This window comes from Salvelinus namaycush, chromosome 8 (genome assembly GCF_016432855.1).
Source record: "Salvelinus namaycush isolate Seneca chromosome 8, SaNama_1.0, whole genome shotgun sequence".
In the NCBI taxonomy this organism is placed as follows: domain Eukaryota; kingdom Metazoa; phylum Chordata; class Actinopteri; order Salmoniformes; family Salmonidae; genus Salvelinus; species Salvelinus namaycush.
This window is the reverse complement of record NC_052314.1, coordinates 54,711,836-54,736,686: the sequence shown is the minus strand read 5'-3', so window position 1 is coordinate 54,736,686 and position 24,851 is coordinate 54,711,836. Positions and strand designations below refer to the sequence as shown.

Below are 24,851 nucleotides of genomic sequence, written 5' to 3'. Positions count from 1 at the left end.
CGCTGTTGTCAGTTTCTACACCACTGTCCTCTGACATCATTACAATTCTGAAATGCACAATGGCTTGAGGTAAGGCGATAGAGGTCTATAATTGGCTGGTAAACGTGACAGTTGCAGTAGGTGTCAAGGTCAAACGATATTCCATGGTTGGGTTACGGTTAGGGACAGGCGTTGCGCCTGTGTAAGCTGTTCAGAGTGCGACATCTCAGCAGCATCCTGAGGAGCCACTAGCCACCTCCCTAGCAAAAACAGTTAGTGTCACGTTCTGACCTTTATTTCCTTTGTTTTGTCTTTATTTAGTATGGTCAGGGCGTGAGTTGGGGTGGGCAGTCTATGTTTGTATTTCTATGTTTTCCTATTTCTGTGTTTGGCCTGATATGGTTCTCAATCAGAGGCAGGTGTTTTGTGTTGTCTCTGATTGGGAACCACATTTAGGTAGCCTGTTTTGTGTTGGGTTTTGTGGGTGGTTGTTTTCAGTCTTTGTGTGTCTGCACCAGATAGAACTGTTTCGGTTGTCACTTTTGTTGTTTTGTATTTTGAGTGTTCACCTTTATTAAAGTAAGATGAACAATTACCACGATGCTCATTGGTCCTCCGATCCTTCTAACTTATCTTCCTCAGACGAGGAAGACGACAGCCTTTACAGTTAGAAACATGAGGTCCTTTCCCTGGGGTTATTGACTGTGTGCGGGTTGGGGTATGCTTTCAATTACATAGTACTTACCATTGCTTACTATGATACCAATTACACACATATAGCGAAATAGGTACGGGTTTGGACGATGGCCTATGTAAACGGAAGACAATTCGATTCACTCCGTGTCTCTTACCGACATGAATATGGCAACTGGCCTCTATTGAACAGATTGTGGTTTCCACTGTTAGAATGGCTGGGTGAGAAGTGGTGGGGTTACGCCCCCTGAAGAGCAGCTAATATCATCCCTAAATAGACCCGAAGTTACTGTAGGAGGTATTGCCATCGCGGCCTACTTTGGTGACATGCCCGGAGGTGTGTGTTCAGGTATGGTGAAGAGCCCTGACAATAGCCTGATCCCATTTGCTATATACGTCACCCGAGGCTATTACAAATGCACGGACTTCGTAGACTGGGACAGAAGTGAACCTGTTGCGATGATAGAGGATGTGATTGAAGCAGTCCCAGAAGGTTACTTGATGACTAGACCGAGAGACATACCCGATGGGCCGAACAATTCGGCTGGCACACTTGCGGTGGAAGGGATGCGTGAAATGAAACTGCTACTGAAGCATGCATGGTGGGGAATTCTAACGGGCAGTTCCCCAGGGTCATACAAGCACATTGAAGTGATACAGGACCTACAAAAGATGGAAGAGGAATACCCCAATCCGGCTGCAGCAATCTGTCGTATGGACGACAACGACATTGGATACCTCTTCGAACCGCTAAAGGCAACACATACAAGGTAACCTTTGATAAGTACGGGTTTGTGCTTGTAAAAGATGTAGTAGTCAACCCCGTGATTGACACAGCTATACACTTCAACACCATGGCACGTTTGCTGGACTATATGAGCAAGGTTGGAAAGGTGACCTTTGTACTAAGACCCCTTCCTACACTGCAAGAGCTCTGCAGGAGCAGGATGGTGAAAGATGTAGCAGGACCGATCAGGAGAAAATGGGAGATGGAAACTCCACCCCATCTCAACCACTTCATACAGGCCGGTCAATATGCAAAGAGATAGAGGACATGAACATTGTTCCACCCAGAGATTATGGCTGGGCTTTCCACCCAGTACCGCTTCATCCAAGCATGTCTGGGTTATCAAACAAGAGTCCATTCAGTGGTTTCTAGCCTTTACAGTTGCATCCAAGCGTGTCTCTATATCCAGCCATTAACAATACATCCCACACAGGTGGTTAGCAACCCATTTACCACTTATCACACTGTGGCTGTTGTATCCACACAGACTTACTCTCTCCACCCCTGTCAGGTTTATCTACCCTTTGCCCAGTCTTCCAACTCTGGTTGTTTATTCAGCCCTGGGCACTCAGCCAAGCCTATCTGTTATACAACTCAGGGTGTTTACCCAACCGAATATTACAGGGAAGCAGGTAAATAGCAAGGTCTGCTCTTCAGATCTACATAATTTGGCCTGTCTCAACACTGGGGAAGAAGTATCAAGTCTTTTCGAAATGGCTTGGACGGAAGTAACGTATGGCAACTGGCCTATATTGGAGAGAACATGGCGTTCATTTGTAAAGTCGCTGGGTGAGCGCTGGTGCTGGTGGGGCTCCGTTTCGGAGGAAGAAATGATATCTTCCCTGAATAGACCGGAGGTAAAGGTTGGAGCTTTTGCCATAGCGGCATACCTTGGAGAGGCACCTGGAGGAGTGTGTTCATGTATTTGGAAGACAGAGGAATGTGGCATTATCTCATTTGCCATATACGTCTCCGGAGGCAGGTACAGATGCACCAAGTTCCTAGACTGTGAATACAGTCACCCTACGCAAGTGATAGAAGACATGTTTGGAAGATTCCCAGGAGGGTACCCGATGGCTAGCCCGAGAGTCATACCTGGTGGTCAGAGGGAGTTCCCTTTCGTAAATGTAGTGGAAGAGATGCATACCATGATACAGTTACTAAAGAGTGGATGGTGGGGACTGTCTCTTGGTATGTCCCGAAAGAATAATTCCGGATGGGCATCTGAGCACACTGCCGTGTTAAACACCCTAGAGGATATGCAAAGTGACAACAACCATCCTGCTGCAGCAATATGTTACATGGATGAACGCGGCGCTGGATACCTCTTTAACATTGTAACAGGGAAAAAACTGTCATACACGGTCATGTTCGATAGGTCTGGATTTCTATGTGGGCCCAAGCTACACTTCTCCACCATACGAGAGTTGATTGACTACATCACATATGTCAGAGTCAAGGCCCGCGGGCCACATCCGGCCCGCGAGAAGGTTTTTTACGGCCCCTGGGATGATCTTGATTTATTATTAGAACCGGCCCGCAGACCGCAGCAAGCCGGCAGCCCGCAGATCTTTTACACGCACCAATACTACATTTCCCACAATGCAACGGTGACGCACCGAGCAGTAGGCTGCTTCATTTCAATATTTATTGGCACAGCAGTCGTCAGCATCACAGTAAAATTAACTTTCAGATACCCATCAAAAATGGCAAAACGGAAGGTGGACACTGAGAACCGGGGGTTTCAAACAAGGTGGGAGTCGGAGTATATGTTCACGGAGGTAGCTGGAAAACCTGTGTGTCTTCTGTGTGGAGAAAGTGTGGCGGTACTGAAAGAGTATAATCTGAGACGACATTATGAAACGAAACACGCGGACAAAAACAAGAATATGGACATGGAACAAAGGCTACAAAAGGCAGAGGAATTAAAACGAGGCCTCAAATCTCGACAGGCTCTGTTCAAAAAAGCCAAATCACAAGGCCAGGCTGCTGTCAAGGCCAGTTTTATTTTGGCAGAAGAGATCGCTAAATCAGCCCGGCCATTTACGGAGGGGGATTTCATCAAAAACTGCATGATTAAAGTTTGTGACGAAGTTTGCCCAGAAAAAAGGCAACTCTTTTTAAATGTGAGTCTGAGCAGAAACACCATTGCCGAGAGAGTAGACCAGTTGTCCATCAATCTAAAAGAGCAGCTTGTGAAAAAGGGAAAAGATAGAAAATTGCTATTATTGTTTTTTTCTTTGAAGTAAATTTAGCCCACTTTTGCTAAAATAGAAAATATAGGCTACTGATGGTGCCTTGAATACCGGTTTCTTTCATTTAATGTTCATGTTATGGGGATTTTTATATAAAGGAAATTTGTCTTTTGTGTCTGTTGAAAATTAAAGATTACTGACAGAGCCATAAGAAAATATTGCTTTATTTATCTGATCATATTGGAATATATTTGTTAGGTTTTCAGTAGGTTCAATTAGGTTCACTAGACTATATGCGTCATTTAAAAAAATTTCAATGAACATTCGAACAGTCCGGCCCTCGGCTTGTAGCTAAATTTTTTATTTGGCCCTCCGTCCATTTGACTTTGACACCCCTGTTGTACATGAACTGTGTACTTGTAGCCTCCTGAGCACTGCCGCGCCCAACAATGTGAACATCCTGGAGCTGGACCCATGCACCCCCTGGCCATGTACCGTGGAGTTCACCAACAACTCGTTCCTGAACGCCATTGTTAAATCTGACCACAAACACCAGAGGGCGCTGTTACCTAAAGATCTCTTATGATGAGCACTGATCAAAAATATACTTACTGTATTTATCTGGAACACAGGTCGGTGGCACCTTAATTGGGGAGGATGGGCTTGTGGTAATTAGTGGAGCGGAATCAGTGGAATGGTATGAAATACATCAAACACTCCGTTCCACCCATTATTATGAGCCGTCCTCCCCTCAGCAGCCTCCACTGATCTGGAAGTGATCTATTTTGCACTGATCTTTTAAAAATCAGAGTAATGTTTGTAATTGAATCACGGGTGACTGTACCTTTAACATGACCTTTATATAGTGTCTTAAAACCCGATACGACTTTGTTCACATGAGCGTCTCTATTCAAAGGGAATTAAGAATGCGTCATTTGAACAGTATGTACGTCTTTTTGGAAATGGAATCAAGTTCAAGAAGGAAAATTACTAATTTAGAAGAGCTATGAACTTGAGTAGTACTCTAAATATAAGTTGAGGTCAGTAATGCTCAAATCATGAGCCTGGAGGTTTTATTTCTATGTCAAGGCACTATACAACCCAAAATACGCCTTTTAAAGGCATTTTCTCCGATGTTCACTGAGATCACATTCATGGTAACGCTGGCATGTCTGCTCAAGTGTAAATTACCTTTAAAAGTATCTTATAGTGCGCTGCGCTATAGAGCGCCTTGAGTTAAATCCTGCCCTATATTGTGAATTGGGGAAGGATAATTGAGAAGGATGTGTGCCAAATGATCTGTACCTTATTGTGTGCCACCCAACTGCAGGGTATTATGTTTTCATTGATTTCTGTAATGAACCATTTGGTGGGTCTTGTAAATGAATAGTTCTTGTGTTCAACTGAAAACCTGATATGCTTCCTTTTAACAATTAGATTATTTCAAATACTTTGGGATTTCCTTGTATCTTGGTTGTTATCATTTTTGTTCATGTGTTGTTTAATGTGCAGGCACAAACCATGCTGTACTTTTTGATTTATAAATGTTTTAATAAAATTTGGTGAATGCAATATGATAATGTCATAGTACCGCACAGATCTCAAGTTAGGATTTGAAATACAACCCTACATTAAATCAATCCAAATCTTAAACCCAACTATGGAACAATGAAAAGATGAACACAGGAGAGGAGTATATACAGCAGCAACATTATACACCCATTATTCATTCCAGAAGCCTCTGTTGTGGCCAACAGCCTCTATAAGCCTGCTCTGTAGTATCTCTTTGGAGGGGTAGATGGGCAGCTGCAACAGAGAGTGACAGGTCAGCGCCTCTGGGAAATGCTGTTGGGAGGAGTTGAGAAGGGTTTGGACCCTCATCCTGATCTGGTTCATACCCAGGATGGGCACACGATCACAGCCAGTCAGGAACACTGAAGGTGTAAAGGTGGTAAAAAGGGAGAGGGCAGTGAATGACAGAACAGAACTTTATTCTCAGTAGCCTACGTTATTGGTTCATCTGTTACAATGAAAATGTTCCATACTTACACAGGAATGCTTTCTTTTGATCCTCTGTCAGTTCCTCAAACACCTCCCAGAATGTGACGATGTTGGGATGCCCAGCATGGTACTCTCCTTCATACACAGTGTTCTAGTTTGGGGGGAAATGCCCTCAATTAATATGGTGAAGCAATAGACACTTAACAACATTCAAACTACTTGTCAAATCAATGTATCAAAACAACATTTTAGCTAGGTTTCAGAACATGTTCACCATGAATCCCAAATCAACCCCAGGACACTTGTTTTTTAGGCTCCATCTTGCCCTCTGATAGGCTACGTGACATTTCTGCATATATTATATGTTTTACTTGTCTAATGCTCTCAGATGTAGACAATTGGCTAGGGGTAGATTTGGGATTGAGCTGGCATGGTTCTGGCATGGTTCAGACATGGTTCTGACCTGTTTCAGCGTCTCCCAGTCGAAAATCTCCTTCCCCACCATCACTCCCCTCAGTTCCTCTGGCTGGAAGAACTCCACCACGTCCATGTCACACACCTTGAAGAAGCCTTTCCTGAACTCTTCAAACATCACCTCTACTGACTGGTTGAAGATGTAGTTCACATAGGTGTCAACAAACTCCTTCCTGTCAAAAGAATGACAGACAGAGTCAGATATCCATTGAGTTGTAGCTAGTATAGGTGGAGTCAATTCAAGGAATGAGAAGCATCATTTACTTTCCATTATGATTACATTTCAACGTGAGATGATATTGCCGAAATGGAATTGACACCAATCCTGGTAGCTGTAGCAATGGAAATATGTGTCATACTGTAAACCTTGTATTTTGTCAGTTGTAAATATTGCTATAATCTTACTTATTAGCACTTGTGACAAGTTTTCCAGTTTCTTTGGGATCAAGTTCCACCGCTACATCACCCCACATCACCTATAATAGTGAGTAATGAAAATAGTGAGGTAAATGAACAATGATAACACTGCAGACTGAGGGTATGGACAAATAGATGGGAGTGATCTGCGAGAGACATACACACTAAAATAATATAAAAGATCTAATGTTCAGTAATTCATACCACTTCACTTCAATGTAGGATCTTAATTTGAGCCAATTAGATACAGCAGGAAAATAATCCTGCAGCAACTGGAAATGTGAATTATGTGTATTATAATTAATGGACATTTTTTGTAGGGGTTGATAGATTTTTCGTAAGGGCAAATCAAGTCTGTCATTTTAAAGTGTAAATTACTAACTTTAGAAGCCTTTTAAAACCTTGAATACACTACAAGTTTGCATTTCTTGCTGTGTGGGAAAATTGTCAGCAACAAAAGAGTGATCAAATAAAAATCCTACATCTGTATTATGTTACATTTTATTTGTTCATCGATCAAACTGTTTGAATGCAATACATACTGAGAAAGTCATGTCCATGTTTTCAACATCATCATCAGGGTAATCCAAGATGTACTGCAAACTCCTTCAAAAGCATTGACAATAATATGTGACAATAGATGTGACAATTATAAATCGGCAATCAATAAATCATGATGCTTTCATAAATGAAAAACTATTTATCCAAATAATGAATAATTGTTTATCCACACAGAGCAAGTGCCCTGCCCCTGAGATGCAATAAAATGCATTGAGATGCAATTTCCTAATCTGTCCTTGGTGTCCTTATAACAAATACAACTGCCTGTACTGTAATACATTAATGACTAAAGGATAACAATATATTATGGTCTGAACTTACTTTGCTTCAATGGGGCTAAACTCTCTCAGGTCCTCTAAAGAGGGCTTGATGTTCACCAGCTTCTTGAAGAAGGCCATGGGGAAGGGGAGGTGCACCATGTTGTTGTTGTACAGGGCCATCCCACACAGAACCCCAAACAGGAAATAACGCTTCTCCTCCACTCTAGGCTGTTAGTGAGGATGTGTTGGACAAGAGACAAGAAATAAGCCATGAGTGAAAGTATCAGACATGCTGTTGTTAATCTGGGGAAAATGATTCATATACAGTAAAGGGTAGGTATTGTGGTTTCTAGAATACAGTAGTAGGCTATTAATACAGTAGTAATACTATAGTAGTTCCTCTCTAGAAACATATCATTACAGTGTTTCACTACCAGCACATTTGAAAGTACAATAATTATCAATATTTTATTTCTATAATGTGTTGAGGTGCGGAAAACCTCATAATCCATGTGTGATTTCCCTAAACGTGCCTCACCATTGCAGGGAACCAGGCCAGCGTCTCGGTGTCGTTGTACATGAACATCCCAGACTCGGGGACCAACAGCTTTTTAAACAAATGGAGGAAGAAGTCCCTTTTGTAGACATCTGTCAGCTTCGCATCCTCGTCGAAATACACCTGAGAGAGGTAAGCAGTACATTTTGGCATAGCCCTTCTCTGTTGAAAACATTGTCTCATCATATTAAAAAATATGGACTTACCACAAGGGACCTCTTGAAGGTACTGGGACATGCCACTCTCAGTTGATGGAAAGTGTCTTCGATGAGTGATGCTCTATTCAGCCTCAGCTCAAAGAACGGAGCAGGCGCCGCCATGAGGAACATGTCAAAAGGCCCCATGCCAGTCCTCTGCAATGCATACAGTACAATATTAAGTCTTCAGTTAGTGCTTTTCTAGCATACAAGACAGGTATTATTTCAATCAGTTTCTTCCATCAAAAAGGTCAAGAAATATGTCTGGTTTCTTCAGTAGTGATGGTGAATGTTCTAGAGCTACTTGAATTACAGGCTTTTGCTCCAGGCCTGTTCTAACACACCTGATTCTGCTAATCAAGATCCTGGTGAGCAGCTGATTAGTAGAATCAGGTGTGTTAGAGCAGGGCAAGTGCAAAAACCTGCATACACAGTCAGTTGGTCTCTAGTAGGGGGTTTAGCCACCCTGATTTATAGTATATTATAATACTATATATTGAGAAGCAATATTCATTACCTGTGTGAGTGCGGCGTTGATGTTAAAAACGTTTATCTTGCTCTGCAGATTCATCAAGAATGGGTAACGACAAAAGATGGCAGGTGTCTGATCCACATCCTGAAAGTGATGCAAAAGAAAACATACAATGCATCTCAATTAAGGAGCTTCTTTGTCTAATTATGTTAATCTGCACTGATAAGAAGGAACTTTAGGAGGTGAGAAAGATTCTCCAGTAGGAAAACAAAATGTTTCCTTCACTCTCTCTTTCCAGACCATTTCAGGTAGAGGAAATCTAAAGCCTCTATTGAGATGCAGCCAGGACACTTTCTAAGACCCAAACAACGAACATCAAAACAACTCAAGACTGACAACCACTAGTATGGTTAGCAATCGGTGACTGTGACAAAATAACTTTTCTTACCTGCTTTGACCATAAACGCCAAAGCTTTACATCCTCCTCTAGAAATATGGGATTGAAGTGAACCTCCTCCATACAAAAGGTACTGTCTGGAACTGTCTGGGTCTCTACAGATTTCTGGTTTGCCTTTGAAATAATATAGAAAAGTAAAATACATTGATAATAAATAAACAATTATTTGCAAGTATTAGCTAAATATTTTACATGTTTGTCAGCAAAATAATATTTCATCAAATCTGTTACAGTCTCATCGATTCTAAATAGGTTGCATTGAAATAACTGCCACCCTGGCACCAGATTGGTCCTCGAAGTTGACTGGTCAAAATGGGAAAACAGCATTATAAATGGATTGACAGTACGAGCAGAGAAGCATGGACACTGACTCTGTGGAGATGGCCGAGGACCTGGAGCAGGTGATTGATCCCAGGGTCACGAGTGCGTAGAATATGTCCACTCCTCAGAATCCCCGATAGGGCCTTCTTCCACACCCCAATGTGCTTGGTCATGACAGATGGCTTCAATGAGGACCAGCAGTCACCTACAGGACATGATAACACACAGATTACTTTCTCAAACCATTCGTGGGGGTATAGAATTTGATCTACTTCACAATCATTCCAGGGGCACCCCAATGTGCACACGTTTTGTTTTAGCCCAGCACTACCACACTTGATGGACAGAATAAGTTGTCTACAGCACAAACAGATTTACGACTACGTTGTTGTTGATTAGTTGAATTTAAACATTTGAAATGGACGGCAACATTACCGAGGACCTGCAGCTTGTCGGGGTGCAGTCTGAGGACAGCAGCAGCAACGGCTTCGGTGAGATCTGTCCTTCTGTGCTGTTTGTGAAGGACCCTCAGGAGCTCAGGGAGAACCAGGTAGACCCTCAAGCTCTCCACTCCAATGGGCTCCTCATACAGAGAGGGAAGCAGTGTGTGCTGGACAACAGCTTCAACCTAGTGCAATGAAAGAGGTGTGTGAATCGTCCCTCGTTCAAGATACATGTCAGAATAGGATCGATTACATATCAATTTATAAATATATTCACAAAATACCTCAGTCAAAACTTTGCCCTTATTCGCCAGCTTCCGGAATGCGCCTCGGACGAGTGAAAAATCCAGACCAGACTGTTTTGGTGAGGTTTGGTAATGTTTGTCACAACTAATAAAAGCAAGAAATAATTGTCAATATTTATGCCATATTTAAATCAGTATTCTTTGATAATGTAATATTTCAAACATAAGACAATCATGTATTTGAACCAATATTAAATACTGTTACCTTTTATCAAGAAAGCTCCCATTTAAACATGATGCAGAAGAAAACATTTTTGTGATTTCCCTGCAATTACAAGTTTGAGTAACCTTTCAGTTCATTATGTGACCGTACATAAACAAAAATAGGAAATAACAACGGTAAATTATAGTTACTTATATCATACTTACTTCTGTCCTTTTTTCCAAGACTTTGAATCACATTCCGAGATCCATTTGTCAATGATCTTTTCATCTATAGCTTGTGTCACTTTGCCCACACTTGACCTGAGATTGTTAGACCTTTCTTCAGACTCCTGGGAAGATGACAATGTGATGCAACGTATCACAGCAATGTTAAGTACAAAGGACAAACTATGTCCTGTTTTGCTAACTCATTGTTTCAAACCCGAAATGTGTCCATACCTGACCAAGAGTGCACAATGCAAAGGAATGGTTTCCTCCAGCAAAAATGTGTTCAATTTTCTGGTCATCAATCTGGTCTGAAATGTTGACAAAAATAGTTGATTATCAAGTTAATGTTATTTCATGTTTTACCTCGTGTTATTTTAGTTGAGTATTGAAATAAGCATTTTGTTGTGTTGACATTTATTCAAGTTTGATCTGTTCTGAAAATGTGTGTACTCTGGCTAAAGTTATACCATAAATGAATGTTTTACCTGGCAGTTGTACTGGAAGGGGCACAGACTGATCAATCTTTACTCCATTTCCCAGCTGCCCTTGCTCTCCGTGCCCAAATGAGTAGATCTTATTTGAGGGCCCCACAAATGCTAATGTGTGGTGTCTAATGTGGCAAACGGACAGAGAAAACATTTCTCAAATCAACAATGAATTCTAAAAAGGTCTTATGCTAAGATGAAAATAACCAAAACAGTCCTACATCAATTTTGGTTGTGTCACATTTTGTCAATTCCAGATCATGTCTAATAAGTGTAACCTACCTTCCACAGGCTATCTGGGTCACCTTTGACCCCCAGAGTTGCCCTACCACTCGAGGTTGTAGTTCATCTCGGAGAGAGTTGTGTCCAAGCTGTCCATAGCGGCCTGAGCCAAATGTGAACACCACACCTCCCTAGAACAAAATCAACCCAGACAGTTATCATAGTGTTTTCCTCTACGTTAATGAGGATGTTTCAATGCAAATTTCCAGGGAACTAAAAACGAAAACATTTTATTTTGTTATGTTTGTTTTTTATTTCAACATTATTTAACTAGTCAAGTCAGTTAAGAACAAATTCTTATTGACAATGACGGCCTACCAAAAGGCCTCCTGCGGGGACGGGGTCTGGGATTAAAAATATAAATTAATTATATAAAAATAAAGGACAAAACACATCATGACAAGAGAGACAACACAACACTACATAAAGAGAGACCTATGACAACAACATAGCATGGCAGCAACACATGACAACACAGCATGGCAGCAACACATGACAACAGCATGGTAGCAGCACAACATGGTATTAGCACAAAACATGGTACAAACATTATTGGGCACAGACAACACCACAAAGGGCAAGAAGGTAGAGACAACAATACATCACGCAAAGCAGCCACAACTGTCAGTAAGAGTTCCCATGATTGAGTATTTGAATGAAGAGATAAAACTGTCCAGTTTGAGTGTTTGTTGCAGTTCGTTCCAGTCGCTGGCTGCAGCGAACATTGAGACACCAATATAAATAAACGCACATAAAATGTAGACATATTGTATGGTCCAAACAACATTTAGTTCAAATGATAGGGAAAAGTGTAATTATGTCAGACAGATATACAACCTTTGTCAGAACGGCAGAATGTTCTCCTCCACATGAAATCAAAACAGTCTTCTTCAGATTCAGGCAATCAACAGGAGCTGGGGCATGTCTGTCTACAGAAAAATGGGTTCATTTTATTGTTATTATTATATATTATTTTTTATAATTATTTATTTACAACACATAACCCTCAAACACATGACACATTGTGCTCTCTCATCCTGGTTAAAATAGTTTTTAGACAGATAAAGGCCCATTTATGACTTGTCTTTTTTTTTTTATTACATAATTTCAACCACCAAAAAATGTGGTTCATATTAGATAAATCAGGGGTCTCCAGCTACAGCCTGAGAGAGCTACTGAGTGGGATGACTTTTGTTTAAACCCAGCACTAACACACCTGTTTCAAATAATGTACTGTTCATGGTCTTCGGTCTGGACCTTGATTATTTAAATATATTTAACAAGAGTCAACACATATGCTATTGTGTAATGTATACTGTACTTGTTGTGTCCCCTAGTCCCAGCTGCCCGGCGGTGTTCTTGCCCCAGCCGAACACAGCTCCAGAAAGGGACAGAGCGAAGCTGTGGTCTCCCCCTGCAGTGATCTGAACCAGGGGGATCCCTGATAGAGACTTCAGGGGCTTGGGGGACATGGCGCTGGGCTCGCCCCACCCCAAACCCAGCTGACCGCTGGTGTTCTGACCCCATGTGAACACCTGACCATCTGAACAGAAATCAGAAGTAAGCAACCATACAGTGAGAACATTGTACAGGATTACAGTTTTGAAAGGTTAGACTGTTTTGGTTAAGTTGCATTGTGAAACAGCGATTAGTGGTGTGTTAATGGTCATTTACCCTGTGTTAGTGAAATTGAATGCTGGTCTCCACATGCAACCTGAGTTACCTGTCGGTTACATAGGTTATCCAATGGTCTGGGGGGGAAACAGAAGAAAGATGAATAAGATTAGTTGGCCCATTTGAATTAAATGACAAATTGTTTTTATACTTTAGCTACTTGAATGAGAGGGTGACAATGTCTTAGGGTAAACTACATATAACTGTATCATTATGGAATGGATCCCACCTGAGAATATTGGCCTTGTCCAAGCAAAGAACCCGGCCCTCTTCAGACAGTAAAACAGCATGAGAATCTCCACAACTCAGAGCCCGAATCGTCTCCTTACATGTCACACTCTCTAAAGCACATAAAACATATGATTGGGCAACTCAAGAAAATATATTATGAAAATTGATTGGAAAGGAGATTAGACCTACTCAGTTTCCCTGTGATTCTTCTCCCATCTTGGTCCTCTTGAATCCGTGCGACAGACACTAGTCTCCCATTATTTCTGATAAACGCGACCACACTGTTACCTGCGGACAGACCCTGAATTTTAGATTTAAGGTGTATCAAATTAACGCAACTAATATCCGTTTTGGTCGTATCTAAACCATTCGGCTTCACTAAACCAAAGCCAGTACGACTATCCTCTCCCCATGAAATCATTGTTGTGTTATATTCTTAAACTAGTCCATCAGATTCTAACACTTGAAGGAGAGGCACCTGCCGATGTGTCCGACTCAATGATGGGTTTATATGACCGCAACCAACCATATGACATACAGAAAGTCTCATCATCGTCATCATCAACAAAGCAGGAAACGAAAATGATTCTTAAATGAAACTGTTTTTATAGAGGGCATAAAACAAAACACACCTACAAACAAATATAAATAGTTTCGAATAGTTACTGATGACGCAAGGCCGAAAACGAAAGTGAACGTCGACGGACAATAGCAGCCCAATTATCTTGGAAATAGCCTACAATAAACTGACGCATTTGACACACACGATAATGCTTGAAACATTACCACCCAGTCGATACCTCCCTAGATGCATTTCAGTGGAACTGGCTGCAACGTCTACTTTATGCTGTGTCATGCATTACTGATAAATGCTGAACTGAAAATTGTTTCGGAGTTTGAAAAGACCCATGCCTCAGAGACGTCCCTCGTATTTGCGCTGTTTTTTTTCAGATGTTAAATTAATTAGCAACCTTCATTTAAGCTCACGTTTATCATAAATATATATTTTTTAAACTGCACATTGACTTGACCAGGCAAAGAGTACAGAAAATACTAAAATTGCTTTAATTATTGGGTTATGATACTATACACCAGTGTGGCAGTTGTACTAAACTCCTAAGGCATAAAAGTTCTAAAATAATCAATATCCATCATGAATTAAAATGACAATTGAACAGGTAAATAGGTAACGTTATATAATAACCTATGCAGAAAGTAGGGATGGGAGTTTGAAATACTTTTACTATTCGAATAGTAACATTCATTTTTGTCTGATATCCGGATATTTGAAATATATGTGGTTTTTAAAAACCTACGTTTTAAACCTGAACACAGCTATGCGAGGGAGAAGATGGTACTTTATTATTGCAGCTGTGGAAGAACAGGAAAGAGAGATGGGAGCGAGCAGACCGGGGGAGAGAGAGACGCCAAGACAACTCAGCTACAGCCAACACTAGCTAGCTAACTTGCAGCAGCGACGATGTTATTTATTATCATCCCATATAACAGTGTCTATATTGACTGGAGTAGCCTATTGGATTCGACAACACTTCCTGTAGCTACTGGCGTTTCGCAAGCGGGTCATACGGGCAGTTATACAGGACAGTTGGTGGCTGTTTCTCAGGAGCCTGGTGGTGCAGTTGCCTCTTTTTGGAGGGAGCAGGTCATTCAGTGGATGGTCAAGAGTGTGCATGTCCTTCACCAGGTGCACTGCAGCCTGCTCTCACCTGCTCTGCAGTGAGGGGAGCTGCGGTTGGACTGCTCCACCTCTGGAGATGATCCTCAAGGCCCTCTGCACCCTGTCTAGTTGGGCCTGCTGCTTTTTACTGCATCCAACTAATAGCACTCCACCGTATTCCAGACAAGGTCTGACCAGTGTAGTATGTCTGTCACCACTGAGGTTAGAGTCTAGATGAAAACCAATATACTTAGTTGTTGTTACCACTGGTACTTCCTGTCCTTCTAGGATTAGTGGTGCGGGTTGTGGATGGTCTCTAGAATAATATATCAGAATTTCCACAGACTTTTTCCCATTCAGGAGCATGTTGTTGAATGTGGCCCACTCTTCCAGCTGCTTTGCCTCCAAGCCCATGGAAATGTCCTCTTTGATGCTGGTTAATGGTATGGCTCGGGACAGCCCTACATTGTCCAGTGTGTCACTGAAGACACCTTTTCAGGTGGACATGTGAAGGAGAAACAGATATCTTGCAACCACACCCCCTTGTGGCACACCAGAGGTGACCTCTGACCTAGGGCTAAAAGTGCCATTTGCCATCACCCTCTGCATTCTTCCTGTGGTATAGCTGTGGAGCCAGGCCAGTAACCTTGGACACAGTTCAATGTCAGACAGATGTTGCAGGAGCTTTGCTTGATCTACTCAATCAAAGGCTTTGGACATATCAGCAAGTAACACCCTCACCATTGTTGTTTTTTTGGAGTCTGTAGCTGTCAGCCAGGAGGTTGTGGCTTTAACAAGGGCGGTAGTAGTGCTGGACTTTGGTAGGTAGGCATACTGATTTGTGCACTCTGATAAAACCCTTGGCATTAGTTTTTTTTTTATGGAGCTCTCCTGGATTTTTCCAAGGAATGACGTCCAGTCGGATTCTGGCTAGGCTTCAATGCTTTCAGAAAGTATTCATACCTCTTGACTTAATCCACATTTTGTTGTGTTACAGCCTGAATTCAAAATGTATTAAATATTTGTTTTCTCTCACCCATCTACACACAATACCCCATAATGACAAAGTGAAAATGTGTTTTTAGAATTTTATTGCACATTTATTGAAAATGAAATACAGATATGTGTCATTTACATAAGTATTCACACCCCTGAGTCTATACTTTGTAGAATCACCTTTGGCAGCGATTACAGCTGTGTGTCTTTCTGGGTAAGTCTCTAAGAGTTTTCCATACCTGGATTGTGCAACATTTGTCCATTATTCTTTTCAAAATTCTTCAAGCTCTGTCAAATTGGTTGTTGATCATTGCTGGACAACCATTTTAAGGCCTTGCCATAGATTTCAAGTAAATTTAAGTCAAAACTGTAACTCGCCCACTCAGGAATATTCACTGTCTTCTTGGTAAGCAATTTAAGTGTAGATCTGGCCTTGTGTTTTAGCTTATTGTCCTGCTGAAAGGTGAATTCATCTCCCAGTGTCTGGGGGAAAGCAGACTGAACCAGGTTTTCCTCTAGGATTTTGCCTTTGCCTAGCTCCATTCCGTTTATTTTTTATCCTGAAAAGCTCGCCAGTCCTTAATGATTACAAGCATACCCATAACATTAAAATATGGAGAGTGGTACTTACTTACTTGTGTTGTATTGGGTGTTCCCCAAACATAACAATTTGTGTTCAGGACAAAAATGTAATTGCTTTGCCACATTTTTTGCAGTATTACTTTAGTGCTTTGTTGAAAACAGGATCCATGTTTTGGAATATTTTTTATTCGGTACAGGCTTCTTTCTTTTCACTCTGTCAATTAGGTTAGTATTGTGGAGTAACTAAAATGTTGTTGATCCATCCTCAGTTTCCTCCTATCACATCCATTAAACTATATAACTGTTTTAAAGTCACCATTGGCCTCATGCTGAAATCCCTGAGTGGTTTCCTTCCTTCTACGGCAAATGAGTTAGGAGGACGCCTGTATCTTTGTAGTGACCGGTTGTATGGATACACCATCCAAAGTGTATTTCATAACTTCACCATGCTCAAACGGATATTCATTGTCTGCTTATTTTTTTTTTTTACCTATCTACCAATAGATGCCCTTCTTTGCAAGACATTGGAAAACCTCCCTGGTCTTTGTCAGGGATGCAAACTAGTCACCTTTCGGCGAAATTCGACGTTTTTAAACCAAAATAGGTGACCTACGTAATTCATGTAGATCCGATGAGAACGGTTTGGGGGTGGGTTTGGATCACTACTGACGAAGGTGAGCCAATCGTTACATAACAGCAGAATGCAGCGCAGCACGCTACTGAAGAAAGAGGGGACAACCAACTTACTAGTTACAGCATCAGCGCGCCTCTGGAAAGTCAGCTTGTCAGTTACAGCAGCACGTCCCCTGAACGATAACGAAGAGGTAACTTTAGGTGAGAAGCCTGACCACGGAGACCGGGGTGAGAAGGTGATGAAGCGTACTTCATGAGCTGTAACTGAAAAACTACTGGCTTTTGGAAAGTTTGAGGTGAGGGAGAAACTGGTGAACAACTATTAGCACTGTTAAGTATCTTGCTAGCTGGACCCGTTAGCTAGCCAGAGAAATGTTGGGCAACATTAGCCAACTTATCTGATAAATAATTGAGTTTATGGTGTGATAATTAGCTTGCTAATAAATTTAAACAGCTAACATCGTGTGAGCTAACATTAGTAACCTAACCAATTCGCTATAGTATTAACTGGTATACGACTCCTTGCCGTTGTGCCGAACCCCCCCCCCCCCCCCCCCCTGCCAGAATTCTCCCCACCCTTCTAATTTCCTTACATTTTGTGGCTAGAGTCTAATACTTTCCGTGGCACACATCAGAGTCAAATACTTTCAATAGAACAAACTTCACGTCAGGATAGGCAACCGAAATGAATAATTAAATTATCTGTGTTATATTAAACATAGAGGTTCGGGCGACATAGGCAGCCACCCAGGGCGGCATCAAGGGGGCGCCCCCGAAAGCGGGCGCTGAAGGGCGGGTTCGCCTAGGGTGCCATACAAGCTAGAACCGCCACAGTGTAGCCCAAATATATAGTTTTTGTTGTGTTGAATTTGACAGTAACATGTGTGAGTGAGGGGGGATTATACTTTTTTTTACTCAGTGAACATTATTTTTGCACACATGTAGCCTTGTGCACTTGATCGATGTCTATAGTAGCCACTATAATAGAGCAAAAATAGAATGCCTGTTTGTTTCATTCTATTTTTACTTTAAGATTTTCCCAAGTGCAATATTTATGTGTGGTCACAAGCGTTCTATTATAAAGGCTATAATGGCTAACTGCAATATTAATGTGTTGTTTTTTTTCAAGTGTCATTTGCAGTAAAGTCTTGGCAACAAATAACATTGGATTGCTTTCTTTACATTTTTTAACTGTGAGTTAGGTTCACATGAACCACTTTCTATTTTGCACACAGAGACTGATCATGTAGATCATATTCTTTGTTGTTTAATTAGTTAAAACCTGCATTTCCCCCTAGCAGGGATTTTTTGCATGTTTGAATGCAACAACAAAAAAGTGTCACCTTTTTGGGACCTCACCAGTTTGCATCCCTGCTTTGTGGTTGAATCTGTGTTTGAACTTTCCAGCTCGACTGAGGGATAATTGTATGTGTGGAATACAGAGATGAGTTAGTCATTAAAAAATCATGTTAAACACTATTGTTGCACACAGAGAAAGTCCATGTAACTTATTATATGACTTGGGTACGTGGGACGGTAGCGTCCCACCTGGCCAACATCCAGTGAAATTGCAGAGCGCGAAATTCAAAAATACTAAATTCAAATATTTAACATTCTTGAAAATATGTGTTATACATCAAAATAAAGCTTAACTTCTTGTTAATCCAGCCGCTGTGTCAGATTTCAAAAAGGCTTTACAGCGAAAGCATATCATGAGTTTATCTGAGGACAGCGCCCAGCACACAAAACATTACATACAGTTACCAAACAAGTAGATTAGTCGTCAAAGTCAGAAATAGCAATAAAATGATTCACTTACCTTTGATGATCTTCATATGGTTGCACTCATAAGACTCCCAATTACACGATAAATGTTTGTTTTGTTTGATAAAGTCCCTCTTTATATCCAAATACCTCAGTTTTGTTGGCACGTTTTGTTCAGTAATCCAATGGCTCAAAGGCAGTCACAACAGGCAGATGAAAAATCCAAATAGTACCGGTAAAGTTCGTAGAAACATGTCAAACGATGTTTATAATCAATCCTCAGGTTGTTTTTAGTCATAATAATCAATAATATTTCAACCGGACAATAGCTTCGTCAATATAAAAGGAAAACAAGAAAGGCGCACTCTCGGCCGTGCGCAGCAAACAGGTCTGGGGACTTCCCAGGGTCCACTCACTCAGAGTGGTCTTACTCCCTTATTTTTCAGAATACAAGCCTGAAACAATTTCTAAAGACTGTTGACATCTAGTGGAAGCCATAGGAAGTGCAATTTGAGTCCTAAGTCATTGGATACTGTATTCAATAGAAAACTACAAACATAAAAAAATCCAGTTTTGGAAACGTTAGCCGTTAGAGTGTTTTCTATCCAAATCTACCAATTATATGCATATCCTAGCTTCTGGGCCTGAGTAACATGCAGTTTACTTTGGGCACGCTTTTCATCCGGAGGTGAAAATAGTGCCCCCTACCCTAGAGAGGTTAAGGACATTTTTACCTCTGAACTTATTTAGGCATGCCATAACAAAAGGGTTGAATATTTATTTTATTTTTGTATTAATTTTATAATTTTTTTTAATCAAAAAACACAATTCCACTTTGCCATTATGGGGGGATTGTGTGTAGGCCCGTGACCAAAAAATCTAAATTTAATACATTTTAAATTCAGGCTATAACACAACAAAATTTGGAAAAAGTCAACCATTCTGAAGGCATCTGTAATTGAGGCCACATGCTGCGCTTTCTCTCCAAACCAATTCAGATAAAACAACAGCCTACTCATTGTAGCCTACTCCTCATTTCGTTAACATTTATTTCCATATTTCTTTTCCAACTTGCATTGCATCAGTGAACTCTCACTCCACTTGCTTGACATTGAGCCTCTTTGCCACTTTGATTGGCAAACATAAACAAAAAGCTACACACCTGAAGGTTCTGGTTGGCTACTGGTCTTTTTATGGGGCGCACGTGCACTTCATAGAAACTACATTAAAGAGTTGAACTTTTATTAAATGAATCATTTGAAATGTCATGGCATATCCGGGTATGCAACAATGTCACATGGGGGGGGGTCCCTAGACCAAGTTTGTGAAACGCTGGAGAATAAAAGGGCTCCATACCAAGCCACGATCAGTATGCAAATGTGGAACGTTGCAGACAGAAATGCCATAGCATCACAGGAAGCTGCTGAGGTGAGGACGGCTCATAATAATGGCTGGAATGCGGTGAATAGTATCAAACGCATTAAAATCATGTATTTGATGTGTTCGATAGCATTCCATTAATTCCGTTCCAGCCATTACTATGAGCCTGTCCTCCCCAATTAAGGTATTACTGGCAGACTGTCATAGATAGAGATGCCTCGATTCATGATTCAGTCGAACAACTCCGTCGATTCTATTTAATTTCCATCTACTCTAATAAAAACCAAAACTGACTTGTAAAATATGTAATGCATATTGTAGCCCTATGCAGTGCCATTGTTACACAACTCTTATCTGTCCAACTATGTTTGTTCATTACATTTAGAGCACCACACGACTTTGAAGGTATGTGTCCAAATCTTATCTTTCATGTATTATTTTGATTGTCCCATGTTATGCTTGTTAGGTGTTAGGGCCTTTTATAACAGCGAATTGTAGGCCTATAGTTTGAGTGATTAATGGTATAACTTACTCAATTAAAACAGCTGTAGGCTGCTTACACTTGAGTCTAGGAACATACCACACTGAAAATATCTATGTAGTAGATACGTCAACTTTCAGAATGATACCTGTGAGAAGGGGTACTATTTGTGAAGTTAAACATTGCCTGGACATGTTGTTATGAAAGACCCCTAAATGTTGTAAAACATACAGTAAAATTGTGTCTGTGTAAATTTAAGATTCTTGTTTGCTATTTATAACCTCACAATGTAATTTATTCTCAATTGCATTTTGTTTCTCATCTCTGATCTGTCCCATCTCCTCTCAATCCCTCATTCATTGGTCACCAGAACACACAAGGCAGCCATTGCTGGGAAAATGCAGGGCCAGAGAGAGAAGACATTCATATTGATCCTCGTTGCTGCGCTCTCTCACAGGGTAAGAGTTTTGACCAAACACATTTTTTGGGGTCATAAGATTGAAATGATAGAACCCAGATGTGGAAAAAGTATCCGATTGTCATACTTGAGTAAAAGTATAGATACCCTACCGTTCAAACGTTTGGGGTCACTTAGAAACATGAAATTAGTTGCAAAATGAATAGGAAATATAGTCAACACGTTGACAAGGTTATAAATAATGATTTTTAATAGAAATAATAATTGTGTCCTTCAAACTTTGCTTTTGTCAAATAACCCTCCATTTGCAGCAATTCTAGCTGTGCAGACATTCAGCATTCTAGTTGTCAATTTGTTGAGATAATCTGAAGAGATTTCCTATCATGCTTCCTGAAGCACCTCCCACAAGTTGGATTGGCTTGTTGGGCACTTCTTACGTACCATACGGTCAAGCTGCTCCCACAACAACTCAATAGGGTTGAGATCCCACTTTACCACCACCAAAGTGTCCCCAGACCATCACATTGCCTCCACCATGCTTGACAGATGGCGTCAAGCACTTCTCCCGCATCTTTTAATTTTTTCTGCGTCTCACGAATGTTCTTCTTTGTGATCCGAACACCTCAAACGTAGATTTGTCTGTCCGTAACACTTTTTTCCAGTGTCTGTTAATTTGCCCATCTTTTCTTTTTATTGGCCAGTCTGACATATGGCTTTTTCTTTGCAACTCTGCCTAGAAGGCCGGCATCTCGGTGTCACCTCTTCACTGTTGACATGGAGAGTGGTGTTTTGCGGGTAGTATTTAATGAAGCTGTCAGTTGAGGACTTGTGAAGCGTCTGTTTTTCAAACTAGACACTAATGTACTTGTCCTCTTGCTCAGTTGTGCACCGGGGCCTCCCACTCCTCTTTCTATTCTGGTTAGAGCCAGTTTGCGATGTTCTGTGAAGGGAGTAGTACACAGCGTTGTATGAGATCTTCAGTTTCTTGGCAATTTCTCGCATGGAATTGCCTTCATTTCTCAGAACAAGAATAGACTGACAAGTTTCAGAAGAAAGTTATTTGTTTCTGGCCATTTTGAGCCTGTAATCGAACCACAAATGCTGAATCTCCTTTTAAAGCCTTTTAAAATGATAAACTTGGATTAGCTAACACAACGTGCCATTGGAACACAAGAGTGATGGTTGCTGATAACGGGCCTCTATACCTTATGTAGATATTCCATAACAAATCAGCCGTTTCCAGCTACAATAGTCATTTACAACATTAACAATGTCTACACTGTATTTCTGATCAATTTTATGTTATTTTAATGGACCAAAAAATTGCTTTTCTTTCAAAAACAAGGACATTTCTAAGTGACCCCAAACTTTTGAACGGTAGTGTACCTTAATAGAAAGTTACTCAAGTAAAAGTGAATGTCACCCAGTAAAATACTAATTGAGTAAAAAATTATTTGGTTTTAAATACACTTAAGTATCAAAAGTAAATGTAATTGCTAAAATATTCTTAAGTATCAAAAGTAGAAGTAAAAGTATAAATAAAAAATTCCTTATATTAAGCAAAACAGACAGTACCATTTTCTTGTTTTTAAAATGTATTTATAGCCAGGGGCACACTCCAACACTCCAACATTATTTGCAAAAGATGCATTTGTGTTTAGTGAGTCCGCCTGACAATAGGCAGTAGGGATGACCACGAGTTCTCTTGATAAGTGCTTGAATTTCACAATTTTCCTGTCCTGCTAAGCATTCAAAATGTACTTTTGGTTGTCAGGGAAAATGTATGCAGTAAAAAGTAGAATATTTTCTATAGGAATGTAGTGAAGTAAAAGTAGTTCAAAATGTAAAAAGTAAAGTACAGATACCTCAAAAACCTACTTAAGTAGTACTTTAAAGTACTTTTTAAAAAGTACTTTACACCACTGATTGAACCAGCCATACTGTAAGGACATACTTCTGGGCCGGTTTCCCAGATCCAGAGTGAGCCTATTCCTGGACTCTCCATTGAGCATGATTTTTAGTTAAGGACTAGGCTTTACTCTGGGTCTGGGAAACTGGCCTTGATGTACTTCATTTGAAAAATGCTTGAATTTGAACTTGGCAAATTAGTATTGTATTGTCATAAAATATTGAGTGCTATAAATTGTTACACTGCTACCTGTATTAAAAAAGGTAGCAATTCTCTTTACTATTACAGGTGACTCAGGCAAAGGTAATGGATATGGTTCCTAATGCCGTGGATGACCAGTACACTCACTGTCGGGAGCAGATGTTGAAGAAGGTTGTGGAAGGGGGTCTGCTGGAAGAAGAACTGAAAGGCAGTATAGAGTATAGTTCTGCCTGGCAGGCAAAGCAGTGTACAAAATTGATCCCGGGAGGCGTCAAGCAACACACAGATGCATTGGTGGCTTATGGACATGGGTGAAATGTGTTCAGAAAGATTTTCAACCAAGCAGTGGAGACTCAGGGTGGGAATGTCACTGTCTATAACGGCAACTTCCGGTTCAAATCCCTCCACTTCCTTCTAATGGATGCCATGAGGCTTTTGAAGACAGAGAACTGCCAAACTGTGTATCGTGGCCCAAGCAAAGAGTATGAGGCACAAGTATTGTCAGAAGTGCGATTTGGGAGGTTTACCACAACCAAGGCCAAACGTTCCGACGCGGAGGAAGCTGCATCAGACAGTGGGATCCTTTTCAACATTATTTCCTGCACTGTAGTCAACATTGATGAGTACACTTGCTTTTCAGACAGCATTGATCAGCTGATATCCCCAGCAGAGGTGTTTAGGGTGGCAGAGGTAAACAATGTAAGAAATAAAGATCACGAGTACAGAGAGATCGTTTTGACAAGTTCAAGGACTCACAGCATTGACAGCATCCACGACTGTTACCTCTTCCCCAGGTGAGGACATGTTATGTAAGCGAAAAGATATGACAACATTAGACTACCGAACAGGTGTAGACGATAGAGGTCGACCGATTATGATTTTTCAACGCCGATACCAATACCGATTATTGGAGGGCCAAAAAAGCCGATACCGATTAATCGGCCAATTAAATTATTATTTTTTTATTTGTAATAATGACAATTACAACAATACTGAATGAACACTTATTTTAATTTAATATAATACATCAATAAAATAAATTTAGCCTCAAATAAATAATGAAACATGTTCAATTTGGTTCAAATAATGCAAAACAAAAAGTGTTGGAGAAGAAAGTAAAAGTGCAATATGTGCCATGTAAGAAAGCTAACGTTTAAGTTCCTTGCTCAGAACATGAGAACATATGAAAGCTGGTGGTTCCTTTTAACATGAGTCTTCAATATTCCCAGCTAAGAAGTTTTAGGATGTAGTTATTATAGGAATTATAGGACTATTTCTCTCAATACCATTTGTATTTCATTAACCTTTGACTATTGGATGTTCTTATAGGCACTTTAGTATTGCCAGTGTAACAGTATAGCTTCCGTCCCTCTCCTCACTCCTACCTGGGCTCGAACCAGGAACACATCGACAACAGCCACCCTCGAAGCAGCGTTACCCATGCAGAGCAAGGGGAACAACCACTCCAAGTCTCAAAGCGAGTGACGTTTGAAACGCTATTAGCACGCACCCCGCTAACTAGCTAGCCATTTCACATCGGTTACATCAGCCTAATCTTGGGAGTTGATAGGCTTGAAGTCATAAACAGCGCAATGCTTGAAGCACAACGAAGAGCTGCTGGGAAAACGCACTAAAGTGCTGTTTGAA

General features: G+C 40.7%; 1 protein-coding gene and 1 pseudogene across 3 annotated transcripts; one reads left to right on the top strand and one right to left on the bottom strand.

Moving 5' to 3' along the window:
• Nucleotides 1-5,181: 5,181 nt before the first annotated feature.
• Nucleotides 5,182-14,010, bottom strand: LOC120052838 (probable E3 ubiquitin-protein ligase HERC3). Of its 3 annotated transcripts, none has more exons than XM_039000026.1 (24): nucleotides 13,914-14,010; nucleotides 13,352-13,450; nucleotides 13,161-13,272; nucleotides 12,932-13,008; nucleotides 12,579-12,800; nucleotides 12,095-12,186; nucleotides 11,258-11,388; nucleotides 10,976-11,100; nucleotides 10,722-10,798; nucleotides 10,488-10,612; nucleotides 10,324-10,383; nucleotides 10,098-10,203; nucleotides 9,806-9,998; nucleotides 9,421-9,575; nucleotides 9,041-9,163; nucleotides 8,638-8,736; nucleotides 8,130-8,276; nucleotides 7,906-8,046; nucleotides 7,429-7,595; nucleotides 7,089-7,152; nucleotides 6,535-6,605; nucleotides 6,119-6,302; nucleotides 5,704-5,806; nucleotides 5,182-5,588 (listed from the first exon to the last, which is right to left on the bottom strand). In XM_039000026.1, exons 1-24 carry the CDS (start codon nucleotides 13,915-13,917, stop codon nucleotides 5,377-5,379), a joined length of 2,889 nt encoding a protein of 962 aa, XP_038855954.1. In that variant the 5' UTR covers nucleotides 13,918-14,010; the 3' UTR covers nucleotides 5,182-5,376. The 3 variants fall into 3 exon arrangements, with proteins under 3 accessions (XP_038855954.1, XP_038855953.1, XP_038855952.1); XM_039000025.1 differs by lacking the exon at nucleotides 13,914-14,010 and adding an exon at nucleotides 13,641-13,717; XM_039000024.1 differs by lacking the exon at nucleotides 13,914-14,010 and having other exon boundaries at nucleotides 13,352-13,618.
• A 3,313-nt stretch (nucleotides 14,011-17,323) lies between these two features.
• Nucleotides 17,324-23,693, top strand: LOC120052197 (annotated as a pseudogene).
• The last annotated feature ends 1,158 nt before the right edge of the window (nucleotides 23,694-24,851 follow it).